Genomic DNA, 15,699 nt, shown 5'->3' with positions numbered 1-15,699 from the left:
TGGCCACAAAATATAAAAGTTGCTGGCTCCCTAAACTTTCTCTAGTATCTAATAATGACGATTATGACACCAATTAATTAAACGTATTATTTTTATGCATTGAATAATGGGATGAGGTTTTGGAAAAATGCGAATAGCCAGTACCAGACACTACACTATCAAACTAAGTTTGAATCATATTCCATACGCAGAGGCTTATCTATATAAATTTGCATTCATGACTTGCATTCGATGCCCTGCACCACACACATATACATTAAAAATCTAAAGATTATTATTGTGACATGATAATGATGAGGTGTTATACTCTCTTGTTGCTTCTTTTTTATACTTCATCTTCCACTTGCTTATCGGTGATGCCACTATGCAACCACCATGACAACTCAAACCTGCTCCAATTCAAGAACTCATTTGCCATCAAACCTTCATTGTACAATGATTGGGCGTGCTCCTCTTCTTATTCCAACACCAACAAGACAGCGTCGTGGAACAATGGTACGGATTGTTGCGAGTGGGATGGTGTCACGTGCGACACCACATCAGGTCACGTGATTGGGCTTGACCTGAGTTGCAGCATGCTTGAAGGCGAGTTTCATCCCAACAGCACACTCTTCCAACTCACGCATCTTCAACAACTCAACCTTGCCTTCAATAACTTCTCCAACTCTCCAATATATCCTGGAATTGGTAATCTTGTGAGTCTCACCCATCTCAATCTATCATACTCATCATTTGGCAGTCATATTCCGTCCACAATCTCACACTTGTCAAAATTACTCTCACTTGATCTCTCGTCGTATGGTGATGCTGAACTGAGATTTGATGAATCCACATGGAGCAGACTCATTGGTAACACCACTAACTTGGAAGAGCTGGTTCTAGATGGCGTAGACATGTCTTCTATCAGAGAAACTTCATTGTCTTTGCTCATGAATTTCTCATCCTCTTTGTTGTTCCTGCATCTTCCTTTCACTGGATTGCATGGAAAATTTCCAACTCGTATACTTGGTTTAACTAATCTTGAAGAACTAAGTTTGTATGGCAATGTAGAGCTGAAGGTTGAACTTCCAAAGTCCAATTGGAGCACTCCTCTAAGGATCTTGGACCTCTCTGAGATACCTTTCTCGAAAGAAATACCTGATTCCATTTCTCATTTGAAGTCTCTTAACAAACTATGGCTATGGGATTGCCAATTTGATGGATTAATTCCTGTGTCTTTGTGGAACCTCACTCAACTAACACACTTGAACCTTTTAGGAAATAGACTTCATGGTGAGATTCCATCTTTGCTTTCAAACCTCAAACATCTCACCTACTTAGATCTTAGTGGTAATATGTTCAGTGGTCACATCCCAGATGTGTTCGACAACTTCACTAAATTAGATACCTTGAAACTTTCTTTTAACAGTCTAGGAGGTCAAGTACCGCCATCATTGTTTCGTCTAACCCAACTTTCTGTTTTAGATTTGTCATATAATAAATTAGGAGGTCAGCTGCCATCATCATTACTTGATCTATCTCAACTTTCTTACTTAAGTCTGTCTTTTAATCAATTAATCGGCCCAATTCCAAGCAAAAATGCCACACTTTCAAAACTAGAAATACTAAATTTGGATAATAACTTTATAAATGGGACAATTCCAGACTGGTGCTATTCTTTGCCTTCATTGACAAGGCTAGATCTTAGCATGAACCAACTCACAGGGCCAATTAGCAAATTCTCCACTTATTCATTGACTGGTTTATCTCTCTCTCATAACAAATTTCAAGGTGATTTTCCAAATTCCATCTTTGAATTTCTCAAATATCTCACTTATTTGGATATGTCATCAAATGATTTCAGTGGTCTTGTGAACTTTTCTCATTTTTCAAAGTTGGAAAATTTAAATTCTCTTGATCTTTCTAACAATAAATTTCTCTCTGTTGATATTAATAGTAGCGTTGACTATGTCTTACCCAAACTTAACATTTTATATTTCTCTTCTTGTAGTGTTACTGTTTTTCCTTCATTCCTAGCTAGACTACAAAATCTAATAAATTTAGATCTTTCTAACAATAAAATCCATGGAAAGATTCCCAATTGGTTTGGTGATAATCTCTTGCACACATGGACGAGCATGGACTTTATTGACCTCAGTTTCAACCAGTTGCAAGGAGATCTTCCAATTCCACCACATGGCACCCATTACTTTTCAGTTTCAAACAACAACTTCACTGGAGGCATTTCTTCAACAATATGCAATGCAAGCTACCTCAATGTGCTAATCCTGTCTCACAACAATTTGACTGGCAAGATTCCACAATGTTTGGGATCCTTTCCTTCGCTTCAGGTTTTGGATTTTCAAATCAACAACTTTTATGGAAGCATACCTGAAAACTTCTCCAGTAATGCTTTTGAGACTATAAAGTTGAATGGCAACCATTTAGAAGGACCAGTACCACAGTCTTTGGCTCATTGCACATATCTGGAAGTTCTAGACCTGAGTGATAATAACATAGAAGATGTATTTCCCAGTAGGCTAGAAGCTCTTCAGGTATTACAGGTACTCAGTTTACGAAATAACAAATTTCATGGTACCATCACTTGTTTGAGTAGGAAGCACCCATTTCCAAAGTTGAGAATTTTTGATGTGTCTAATAACAATTTTAGTGGGTCTTTGCCAATGCAATACTTTCAAGAGTTTCATGGAATGATGACTCTGAATGATAATACTCAAGTTGGTTTGGAGTATATGAGCCCCCATGCTAATACGACCAGTGTACCATATAATGATTCTGTAGTGATCACCATGAAAGGTCAAGTGATAGAAATGTCAAGGATATTAACTATTTTCACAACCATAGACTTGTCGAATAACATGTTTGAAGGAGAAATTCCACATGTCATTGGAGAATTAAGTTCTCTCAAAGGGCTTAACCTTTCTCACAATAAAATCAGTGGTAACATTCCACAAACTTTAGGTAATTTGACAAGTTTAGAATGGTTAGACCTCTCATGCAACCAACTGAAAGGTGAAATACCTATGTCTTTGACAAATTTGAATTTTCTATCTGTCTTGAACCTTTCTGAAAACCAATTGGAGGGAGTGATACCAACAGGGAAACAGTTCAATACATTCCAAAATGATTCCTACAAAGATAATCCAATGCTTTGTGGATTCCCTTTGTCAAAGTCATGCAGCAATGATGAAGAACAACCACCTTCAGTGTTTCCTGAGGCAACAGAATCATTATTTGGGTGGAAGTCAGTTGCAGTGGGATATGGATGCGGAGTGGTATTTGGAATGTTCCTTGGAAAGTTGTTCATCAAGACTGCGAAACCCTTGTGGCTTGCCAGACTTATTTGTGGCTATACTTAACAAAACAAAACTTGCACAGGAGATCAGAGGCCATGCAAAGTATCATGTTTTTCCTTCTTTCCTCTGTCATGGGAATTTTTCTGTTTGTGGAATAAAGTGTGTTAGATATCAAGCTTGTGATTTATCCATGCATACATCATTACAGCTTCATCAAGATGTACTACCACTCTTGCAATGAAATGAATGCCAAGAATGAAATGAATTGAGTTATTTAGTAAAGAAATTCTATTTCTCTGATTTTGTAGCGTGCCTGCAAGAGTGAGAGAAAAATGTATAATTATGTTATATGAGTGGTTTATGTGAGTGATATTGATATTAAAGATAAAGATAATTAACTCATGAAAGTGTGTTTTTCATGATTAACTCATTCTGTGCTTTTATTAATATACTTTAAACTATAAATCAATCTAAAATAATCGAAACACTTTTAAGAAAGATGTTAGTACATCTTACCGCAGTTGGTAAAAATAATATGAAACCAAATTGGACTATGAAAAGTAAGAAAATTTCTTTTATGAAAAGTGGAATTGAGTGAAATGTAAATATTATAGTTAAATTTGTAAAGTGCATTGCAAATGCTATTATTTTTCTTCTATTATAAAAAAATCATACGCATCCTTTATTTTTCGTTAAAAAGTGTTGTGCATCATAACATTAATTATCATTAAAGTAATTTCAATTTTTAAACAAAAAAAATTATATACAGATTGTTGTTCATCAAAACGGCTAATTCATTTTCATGGTGTTCACAGTCCCTCCTGCTGAATTTGAACTTGAGAGGGATATCATACGAGTGGCAAAATAGAAAGGCAAAGAAATAGTAACTTAGATTGTGACTCATAAACTTTCTATTTTGCTACGGGTTGCCATGATCTTTGGTCTCTGGAGTCTGGATATATAAATATGTACGGAATGATGATTTGAGCTATCTCTATGGTTATGGAGAATCTGTTCCAAATTATTTTTCATGTGCAAGTTCTTAATAGAATGCATCATATATATTATCAACTTAATTCTCATAACTCATCTTGTGTGCTTTTTGGAAAAAAATATGTTTTTAGCATGCACTATCTAATTCAAAATATGCCATCTCTATTAATGAATGGACTATATATGAGTCATCTATTATTTCAACTTCTTGTGAATTAAAGATAAGAAAACCTATTATATATTGATCTGTTGCTTTTGTTTTGATTTGAAATAATTTATCATTGCTTGCTTGAGTTATTATATAGCTTACTAATGTATTAAGAGAATATATATTCATATATTCAAATGCGGTTCCGCTACGTTACCAACATTATATCTGTCAACTTCTACCAACTCTTATTTATAATTGTGTTTTATGAAAGTGTGTTCGTGTGTCTAATAAAAATGTCTTTTTTATAACTGTGTTTAATAAAAATGTCTTTATAGATATATTTTTTGGATGTGTCTCTTTATATATGTATTTAAAATATATTAATTACTAGACACATCTACAAACACACTTCCATAAAACATAAATATAAATAAAAGTTGGCAGAAGTTGGCAGATAATATGTTGGTACCCTATACTTTTCCATTCAAATGTCAATCATACCAAAATTTACGATTTTCAAAATGAATCGAAACTAAACTTAATAGAATGTACAACATAGGATCTTTTTACGAGTTTTAAATTTGCCAAATGGGCTAGATTGTTGTTTTTGATTAATTTCATTTTATGTAAATAGTACAAAAAATAACTTGGTGCCCCTTCAGACTTGACATAAAATCTAAAACACTAATTAAATACGTAAAATATAAAATAATAATATCATTTAAATCATAAGATCATAGGATGTAATATAAATTTTCAAAATCAACCGTTGTATTCATATTTGTAATATCAAAAAAATTAATAATTAAATTAAAATTTTAACTATGTTGATTATAAGATTACAAATTTATGTAGAATAGAGAAAATTTAAGACTAAAGTTGCTCACACAAATCATGGATCTTTGAATTTTGTTCGCATATTATATTATGTTTCATGTGAAAATTCTTAATAAAAAGCATCATATTCTCAATTGTTATGGTTAATTAATTTTATGCTTTTATTTAATATATTTTAAATTTTAAATTAATAAAAAATAATTGAAGCACTTTCCAAAAACATGTTGGTCTCATTAAATCGCATTTGGTAAAAAAAGATGATACTCTCGTGATGATATATTTACATAAAGATAGTATTATGAATAATTAGATGAGTTGATATATTTGATTAACAATCTAAAAGTTTATAATATCATCTTCATATAAAGATGCTATCATGTGAATATTTTAAAAAAAAAATACATGAAATTAAATTAGGCTGTGAATATATAGAACTAATTTTCAATTGCCATGATAGATATAATATTATATTTTTGGTAGGGATGATACTTTGAAAACACAGTAAAATTATTGTCATGTATATGACATTATATATGATTGATTTTATAGAAACCAAATATTCTTCTTCTTCATTTTTCTGGTAAGAATTTTAATTAGAGAAAATTAAATATGTTTAAATTTTAATTAGATGGTGAGAAAGAGTTAGACTTCTTCAACTCCTCGCAGCACCAAGTCTCAAGACCTTTTGTTCATTTGGCCTGTTTTATTTAGTAGTCCAACTCTCATCACTAGAGCATCAACGAAAAAGATTTGTCACTTTAATTTGATTAAGATAAGTGTGATAGGAAATTTAAAAGAAATTGAAGAAAATTAATCCATAGTCCATATCATGCAACTTACCTGGTTATGACACTAACTTGTTATTCAACGCGCTTTGTGGAAAACCATTGGCCACAACAAGATTTCTATGTAGCCATGCAAATCATAGAAGAATATGCTGGGTTTTAGATTCATGTTTTGCTTTTATTTCTCCTTTTAGTTTTCTGTAATGTGAACTTCTTTAATTTGATCTAATATAAGTTTTTAGAAAAAAAATTTACATAAAACAAACAACAAAGGACCAGCTTTACTCACATAAAATTATGGATGTTTGAGCGTTGATCTATTATGTTTTATGTGCAAATTCTTAAAGAAGAACATCATATATATTGGCAACTTATTATGATTATTTAATTTTATTCGTCTATTTAACATAGTTTGAATTTTAAAACAATCTAAACTAATCTACGCATTTCCAGAAAAGATGTTAGTTTACATCTTATTGCAATTGGTAAAAAAAATAATATGATGAAATAAAATTAGGCTGTAAATAGAACTAATTCTCAATAATTCATATGATATATAATTTTATATTTTTAGTAGGGATGACATTTAGATTGAAAATACAAGCTAAGTGAGATTATATATGACATTGTTATGTATGTGATTGTTCTTATAGAAACCAATTCTTCTTCTTATGTGAATTTTTATTGAATTAGAAATATGTTTTAAAATTTTAATTAGATTGTGAGGAGGGGTTGGACTTCATCAACTCTTATTAGCACCAAGTATGGAGACTTTTTGTTCATGTGGCATGTTATTAGTAGTGCAACTAACTTTCATCAGAAGCTTCCCTGGTTATTATGAGACTAACTTGTTATGCAACGCGCTTTGTGGAAATTAAAGTCAGTGCCCACAATAATTTAAGAAGTATACATGAGAACCCTTTCATGCAAGCTGGCCAAGTACTATTTGGTTTATCTTGCGGGACTTGTATGCACAGCCATGCAAATCATAAAAGAATATGATGAGTTAGCCAATACTATTTCGGCCATGTGAAGTAGTTATCAATGGGAGACTACACTTTTTTTTTTTTTTTTTTGGTATACGCATCAAGAGATTGAGGTGAAATATAGATCATGCATTCCCGTAAGATAAATATGTAGTAACCTAGTTCTTTACATCAAAGATCTACCCAAGTTACATCAGTTGAGCCCTTACAATTAATAAAAGCCCAATATAAATTAAATTAATTTTTAACAACATCACTAGTCCAGCGTACCCCAGAAAAAAGATTTTTTGTTAATTAGTCCCGTAAGTCCATTCGATGATACTTATAATGGACTTCTTTCTAATAATGCTAATAACACTAACCGACTTAAATTAGTCTAATAATTAATTCATTAATTTACTTAAAATTAATATTTGAGGTTTTTTTTGTGTATGTAGCAAATTAACCAATATTAAATTTTTAAATAAAATTTAAATTTATAATAAATTAATTTTTGATCTATTGAATTAGATTAGAAGATACCGTAAAAAAAAATTAATGACACTAAATACAAATGATCCTAATCTAAATAGGTATATGTATATAGCAAGTTTTAGCTGGATAACATGTAATAAGAATCATTATATATATAATTTAGCCTTATTAATTTTATTAATTTTGTTAGATAATCATTTAGACGTGCAACTACCTGTAGTTAATTAGTAAAAAAAACTCATTAAAAAAAAAGAATTAGATTTTTTTTAATTTACTTTTTGGAGGAATGTAAATTTAAATTATTATAAAAAATATTTAATATAAAAAAAAGAAATATCTAAAATTAAAAAAAATCTAAAACCAAATAAAACAAACATAAAAAATTTCGTTTTATATCCAAAACTTAATAAAAAAAATCTGAAACATAACAAAAAAAATTTAAAACCTAACAAAAAAACATCCAAAATTGTTTTAGAAAATTCAAAACCTAACAAAACGACACATAATAAAAAATATTGAAAAAAGAATATCCGAAAATTAAGAAAATTCATTTAAAATTATTAAAAAAATTTCAAAATCTAAAAAGAAGAACCATCTAAAACATAAAAAAGAACATCTAAAACATATAAAAGAGACACATTCAAAACCTAAAAAAAGAAACATTCAAAATTAGTTAAAAAAATCATCAAAAACCTAAAAAAATGTCGTGTGTGGCATAACCGTGACGGCAACTCTCTTGTGCACAGTTGACCGTGGAGGATGTGCTATTTTTGTTGACAGACGATTGGTGCGAAGGTGATAGACGACACGATGCATGACAAACATTGATGGGCAAAAGACATTGCAGTGCGATTTTAGCGAAAAAGAAGAAATAGGAAAAGAAGAAGAGAAAGAAAAAAAAAGAAGAAAAAGACGAATTTATACCGTACAAATATTGAAGCCGCATTTTTTTAAATTTAAAAAGTTAGCTGTATACAAGTTAATCACCTATATTTTTCTATTTTTATTTAAGCTTAAATTATATATAGATGGATAATTATGATAGAGAAAGAGAATATTGGACTTGGAAGAAGAAAGGGAAATTTTGTTTAGCATTCCATTTTTATGCAGTGATGTAATTATTATTTAATTACACAATTTTATAAAAGATGAGTGATAGGGTTAGTAAATTTTATTATTTGTAGTTATTAATTAATTATTATTAATATTTTTAATAATTTAAAATTATATTTAATAATGTAAAATTATTCATTTTTTTGTTAATTAAATGTTGAATAAATTTTAATAAAAATGCTGATTGTTACAATTTTTTCCTTGTAAAATCCAACCTGCAATGAGTGCTATATACGCTGAACTAAATAAGTAGGTCATCCAAACAGTATGTAATTAATGCCGATTATGACACCAGTTAATTAAGTTATTGCAATGCAATGAGATTGTGGAAAAATCTTGTGTCTTTACTCTTTACACTGCGAAAACCCAGTACCACACACTACATCAAACTAAGTAAATTTGAAGCATATTCCATACGCACGGGTAGTTGATCTATATTCTATATAAATTTGCATTGGTGAGTTGCATTGGATGCCATGCACCACATACATATACATTAAAAATCTAAACATTATTATTGTGACATCATAATGATGAGGTGTTTTACTCTCTTGGTGCTTCTTCTTCTTCTTCATCATACACCATCTTCCACTTGTTCATCGGTATTATTGCCACTATGCAACTATCATGACAACTCAAACCTGCTCCAATTCAAGAACTCATTTGCCATTAACACATCATTGTACAACAAGATAGCGTCGTGGAACAATGGTACGGATTGTTGTGACTGGGATGGAGTCACGTGCGACATTACGTCAGGGCACGTGATCGGCCTTGACCTAAGTTGCAGCATGCTTCAAGGGGAGTTTAATCCGAACAGCACACTGTTCCAACTCACGCATCTTCAACAACTCAACCTTGCCTTCAATGACTTCTCCGACTCTCCAATATATCCTGGAATTGGTAATCTTGTGAGTCTCACCCATCTCAATCTCTCATACTCATCATTTGGCAGTCATATTCCATCGACAATCTCTCACTTGTCTAAATTACTCTCACTTGATCTCTCGTGGAATTACGAACTGAGACTTGATGAATCCACATGGAGCAAACTCATTGGTAACACCACTAACTTGAAAGAGCTACTTCTAGATGACGCAGACATGTCTTCTATCAGAGAAACGTCATTGTCTTTGCTGATGAATTTGTCATCCTCGTTGCTGTGCTTGAGACTTTCTCACACTGGATTGCATGGAAAATTTTCAACTGGCCTACTCGATTTACCTCATCTTGAAGAACTAAATTTGCATGGCAATGAAGAGCTGAAAGGTAAACTTCCAAAGTCCAATTGGAGCAGTCCTCTAAGGTTCTTGGACCTTTCTTGGATAGCTTTCTCGGAAGAAATACCTGATTCCATTGGCCACTTGAAGTCTCTTAACCAACTACGGCTATTCCGTTGCCAAATTGATGGATTAATTCCTGTATCTTTGTGGAACCTCACTCAACTAACTCATTTGGACCTTTCAGAAAATAGACTTCATGGTGAGATCTTCCCATCTTTACTTTCAAACCTCAAACATCTCACCTTCTTAGATCTCACAGGTAATAGTTTTAGTGGTCATATCCCAGATGTGTTCACCAATTTCACTAAATTAGAATATTTGCGACTTGGTGCTAACAATCTTGAAGGCCAACTGCCGCGATCATTATTTTCTCTAACTCGACTTTCTTTTTTGGATTTGTCATCCAATAAATTAGGAGGCCAACTTCCACCATCATTACTTGATCTAACTCAACTTTCTTACTTAAGTCTGTCTTTTAATCAATTAATCGGCCCAATTCCAAGTAAAAATGCTACACTTTCAAAACTCAAAACTCTAGATTTGCACAATAACTTTATAAATGGGACAATTCCCGATTGGTGTTATTCTTTGTCTTCAATAACAATGCTAGATCTTAGTATGAACCAACTAACAGGGTCAATTAGCAAATTCTCCAGTTATTCATTGATATTTTTGTGTCTCTCTAATAATAATTTTCAAGGTGAATTTCTGAATTCAATCTTTGAATTTCTAAAAAATCTCAACTATTTGGATGTGTCATCAAATTACTTGAGTGGTCTTGTGAACTTTTCTCGTTTTTTAAAGTTGAAAAATTTAACTTTTCTTGATCTTTCTAACAATAAATTTCTTTCTGTTGATATTAATAGTAGTATTGACTATGTCTTACCCAAACTTGACAGTTTATATTTCTCTTCTAGTAGTATTTCTGTCTTTCCTCCATTCCTAACTAGACTACAAAATCTAAGAAGTTTAGATCTTTCTAACAATAAAATCCATGGAAAGATTCCCAATTGGTTCAGTGACAATCTCTTGCACACATGGAAGAGCATGGACTATATTGATCTCAGTTTTAACAATCTGCAAGGAGATCTTCCGATTCCGCCATATGGCATTCAAATGTTTTCAGTCTCAAACAACAATTTTACTGGACACATTCCTTCAACATTTTTCAATGCAAGTTCCCTCAATACACTCATCTTGTCTCACAACCACTTGTCTGGCACCATTCCTTCAATGTTTTGCAATGGAACCTTCCTCTATGCACTCATCTTGTCTCACAACCACTTGTCTGGCGTGATTCCACAATGCTTGGGAGCAGTTCCTGATCTCATGATTTTGGATCTTCAAGTGAACAACCTTCATGGAAACATACCTACAAATTTTTCTCAAGACAACAATTTTCAAACAATAAAGTTGAACAACAACCAACTGGAGGGTTCGTTACCAAGGTCTTTGTCTAACTGCACATGGTTGGAAGTTTTGGATCTTGCAGAGAATAACATAGAGGATGTGTTTCCTAGTTGGCTAGAAGGTCTTCAGGAGTTACAAGTACTCAGTTTAAGAGCAAATAAGTTTCATGGTACCATCACTAGTTTCGGTGCCAAACATCCATTCCCAAAGTTGAGAATATTTGATGTTTCCAACAACAAATTCAGCGGCCCTTTGCCAACCTCGTTCTTTGAGAATTTTCAAGGAATGAAGGATATGAGTAATAGTACTCACCATCCTCGTGGCTTGTCATACATGGGTAGCAGCTTAAGCTTCAGTAGGAGGTTGTACAATGATTCTGTAGTGGTTATTATCAAAGGTCAGTCCATGGAGCTAGTGAGAATATTAACCACTTTTACAACTATAGACTTGTCAAATAACATGTTTGAAGGAGAAATCCCACATGTCATTGGAGAATTAAGTTCTCTCATAGGGCTTAACCTTTCTCACAATAAAATCAGTGGTATGATTCCAATAACACTGGGAAATTTGACAAGTTTGGAATGGTTAGACCTTTCATGGAACCAACTGACAGGTGAGATTCCTATGGCTTTGACCAATTTGAATTTTCTGGCTGTCTTGAACCTTTCTGAAAACCAGTTGAAGGGAATGATACCAACAGGAGAACAATTCAATACATTTCAAAATGATTCCTACAGAGGAAACCCAATGCTTTGTGGATTCCCTTTGTCAAAGTCATGCGACAATGACAAAGAACAACCACCTTCAGTGTTTACTGAGGCAAAAGAATCATTATTTGGGTGGAAGTCAGTAGCAGTGGGATATGGATGCGGAGTGGTATTTGGGATGTTCCTTGGAAGGTTGTTTATCAAAACTGCGAAACCCTTATGGCTTGCCAGACTTCTTTGTGGTTATACTTAACAAAGCAAGCTCAGGAGAGGCATGTAAACTGTGAGACTACTGTTGTTAGCTTCATGTGTTTTCCTTTTTTTTTAATATTTTTCTGTAATGATGTTAGTTTCTCTGTTTGTGGAATAAAATATGTAATTTCTATTAATTAATAGACCATGCATGGGTCATGTATTATCTTTCATGTGTATATTATTCTTTATAAAATGGATCATGTATATTGTTAGCTTAATTTTTGTAACTCATTTTGTGTGGTTTTATTTAATATTATATTGAAATTTAAATCAATCTAATATAATCTAAGCACTTCAAAAAAATATTAGTCTACATCTTATCGCATTTGATAAAAGAATATTGTGAAATGAAATTGGGCTATGTGTAAAAAAGGATGTACTTTAATTTGATTGAAGACACAATGAGATTATATATGACATTATAATATTCTTTCAGGGTTCTTTAGTTTCATGTTGCATTGACCAAGTTAATTTCAATTATTGTACTGAAACTAGTACTTTTTGTAAAAATGTGTTGTTAGCTACTTAGCATACACTATCTAATGCAATATCCTTCAATGCATTGTTCTGTCTCACACAACTTGTCTGGTAGCATTTCCTTCTCTGAATATTTTGAATCTGCAACTGATGAACAATCTATATGCAATAATTAATTATAAGGGTACAGCTGATAAATAAAGAAGCAAAACAAGGTTAAGGTTGAGAGTTTCTGAGACAAATTAAAGCAGTGTGAGTAGGCACAGATAAATCTAGCATGTTCGGAGCATTTTGGAAATTTTTGGTTCACTCGTGAGATAAAAAGAAATGATATTGAGCTACTTTTTTAGTCCTTAAACTTAATATTTTAAGATACATATAACTAGAAGGCTAAATTTTAATAAAAGAAATGGAAATATTAAAATTTTAATAAAATTAAAGTTTCACTAGCATGAAGTTTTTTTGCCTTGCTCAAAAGAAAAAAGAAAGTTAACACATATCTGGTCACTTAATACAATTACATTTTTATATTTTCTGACATCTATCAAAACTTATCATTATGCATAGTATTTTTTGTTATATATATAATAAAACATACCTAATAAATCTGGATACTATATGTATTCCATCTCTAATATTCACTTTTCAGTTTTCACTGTTATTACATGCAGTGACAATATTTTTTAAGAGGTAAATTATATGATAAAGATGTAAGTTTACAGATTTTTCTTTTTATAGGATGAAAGAGAGATTGAAAAAGGTAAAACTCACACTTTGAATAGCAATAAAATAATAAAAAATAACTATAAAAGGAATTTATTTTCTCTCTCTATACCATTTCAATCTGTATAGTAGAGTGTCCCTTTTTAAGATATATGCTATTATAGCTATTGTTGTAGTTACTACCATGATTATATAACTTTGATAATATTCAAACAGGTATTGTTAAAATCAAAATAATATCTTTAATATTTAAAAATACTTTTTAAGTAAAAAAATAAAAAATATTACAAAAATATGAAAAATACAATTTTAAATATTGTCAAACTTTTATAACCATATTATAGAATTAATCTAACTATATTGTGTTGGGCGTATTTACTACCACATGTTTTTTGAAAAAAATTATTGATTTTATTCGTCACAAAAAGAAAATTGTCTTTTTAGAAAACTATATATGCCTTTCAGGAGAAACAATTATTTGATTGTTTATGTCAAAAAAATTTCAGGAAAATAAGTTCGTTTTTTTTTTTCCGATGATTGAGGAAGACTAGGAACTTCTTCAATTCTCCGTATCACTCAAGTTTAATGACTTTTCTTCATTTGGAAATATTAAGAGCAACTCTATCTTAGCTTAATTTCATTTTAGATTTTATAAAATATCACAATAATATTTTTGAGATCTTATGTAATATATAATTATTTGAGGCTAATGTAAACTTTATTATTTTAATATTTAATTTTAATTCAATTTAAATTTTATATAATAAAACAAAAGTTAATATATTTTCTATCAAAATAAAATGTTTTTTTATACCTCACTTTTTATCAATTATAGTTACTCTTAGTTTCCATTCCATCATTCCAGCTTCCTTGAAAATGATTTATTTGATTAGTTCCATCATCAATCTATTCGATGATATAGTCTTAACTCTTAACAATAATAAAATTTAAGTTAGAATTTATGATATTCATAGATTAGATAAATGGTTGGATAAATGGTTAGGTATATGGTTTTAAAATTGAGTTTAGCTCATAGCTCAATTCTTTAAAGCCGAACCTTTTATTAAAACAAAAACTTTAAAAACTAATAAATGTTTTCGAACTGATTATTTAACGTAAATAATATTAACATAATCTATAATTTTATATAAATAAATTAAAACTTATATACATATAAAACAGCAAAAAACTATCAATTAGATATATTATCTAACTATGAGTTCTGATGAGTTTAGAAAACTCCAAATTAATATTTGTGATGAACAAACATTATTAAAATATTCAATTACAAAATTATTAATTCAATTTTAATTAATCATATGTTAATTAATAATTTTGTGATGCAGGTGTTTATCTGGGCCGAAAATAAAAGAAAAATTACAAGCCCAAGTGTTTCATGAATACATTCAGCATTGATGCAAAAATATTTTGTTTGTTATGGCTGAATTATTGTTCTTATTATTGGGCCAAAATCCAAACTATCATAAGCCCAATTCTTCTTGCATGCTTGGTCCGAAATCATAAGGAAATTGGCATAATGCACTTCTTTAATTAAAACCCATTTCTTTAGTTATGTTACAAGCTTCCAACGGATACAAGCATTATACCATGTGATGGATTCCAAATTTCATTAAATTACCATTTATTGCATGGGAAACATGAGAGAGAAATTTGCAGCTGAATTGATTGATTGTCATAAGTGCTGCACGCCTGCACGCTACCTTATGGAAGGGAAGTAAAAGCAAACTATCTTTAATTAATTTGTTTAATCACTTTGAATTGCTTTTACTTCAGATACTCTCTTCTCTCTCATCTCTTTTTTCTTCTTTCTTCGGTCATTAACCAAAAAGCCATGGAAGCTACTTGGAGCTACCAAAAAGAAAGGAAAGCAAGCCTAAAGACCATCGAGTTGATGGCACGAAAAAGAAAAAGAAAAGTATGCTGTGGCTGAGATTATCACCTAATTTGGTAAGATTTGGTGAGGTAATCTCGGATCCTTCATACTCAAAAAGAAGGATGAAGATTCGGCCAGCAAAGAAGATCTTTGGAGGCATGGCTTGTCTTTGATTCTGCTCAACCACCCCAGGAAGTAGCTAGAGTGGCGAAGTGATGGTTGAGGCAGAGATTGAAGCAGATGAAGTCATCATCATCATGAAGCATCAAGGGCCAGAAATCCATCTTGGAGAGGAAGCCAAGGATGGAGCGCTCG

General features: G+C 31.3%; 2 protein-coding genes across 2 annotated transcripts; both read left to right on the top strand.

Moving 5' to 3' along the window:
- The first annotated feature begins 247 nt into the window (after window positions 1-247).
- On the top strand, window positions 248-3,659 carry LOC130940674 (receptor-like protein 33). The gene has a single exon (XM_057868891.1). The coding sequence runs from the start codon at window positions 285-287 to the stop codon at window positions 3,357-3,359; it is 3,075 nt and encodes a 1,024-aa protein (XP_057724874.1). The 5' UTR covers window positions 248-284; the 3' UTR covers window positions 3,360-3,659.
- Window positions 3,660-9,168: 5,509 nt separating this feature from the next.
- Window positions 9,169-12,317, top strand: LOC130939328 (receptor-like protein Cf-9). The gene is made up of 2 exons (XM_057867438.1): window positions 9,169-10,384; window positions 10,457-12,317. The coding sequence occupies exons 1-2, from the start codon at window positions 9,169-9,171 to the stop codon at window positions 12,286-12,288; spliced, it is 3,048 nt and encodes a 1,015-aa protein (XP_057723421.1). The 3' UTR covers window positions 12,289-12,317.
- Window positions 12,318-15,699: the final 3,382 nt, after the last annotated feature.

The sequence above is a fragment of the Arachis stenosperma genome, chromosome 7 (assembly GCF_014773155.1).
Source record: "Arachis stenosperma cultivar V10309 chromosome 7, arast.V10309.gnm1.PFL2, whole genome shotgun sequence".
NCBI lineage: Eukaryota > Viridiplantae > Streptophyta > Magnoliopsida > Fabales > Fabaceae > Arachis > Arachis stenosperma.
This window is presented reverse-complemented; position numbering and strand designations above follow the sequence as displayed.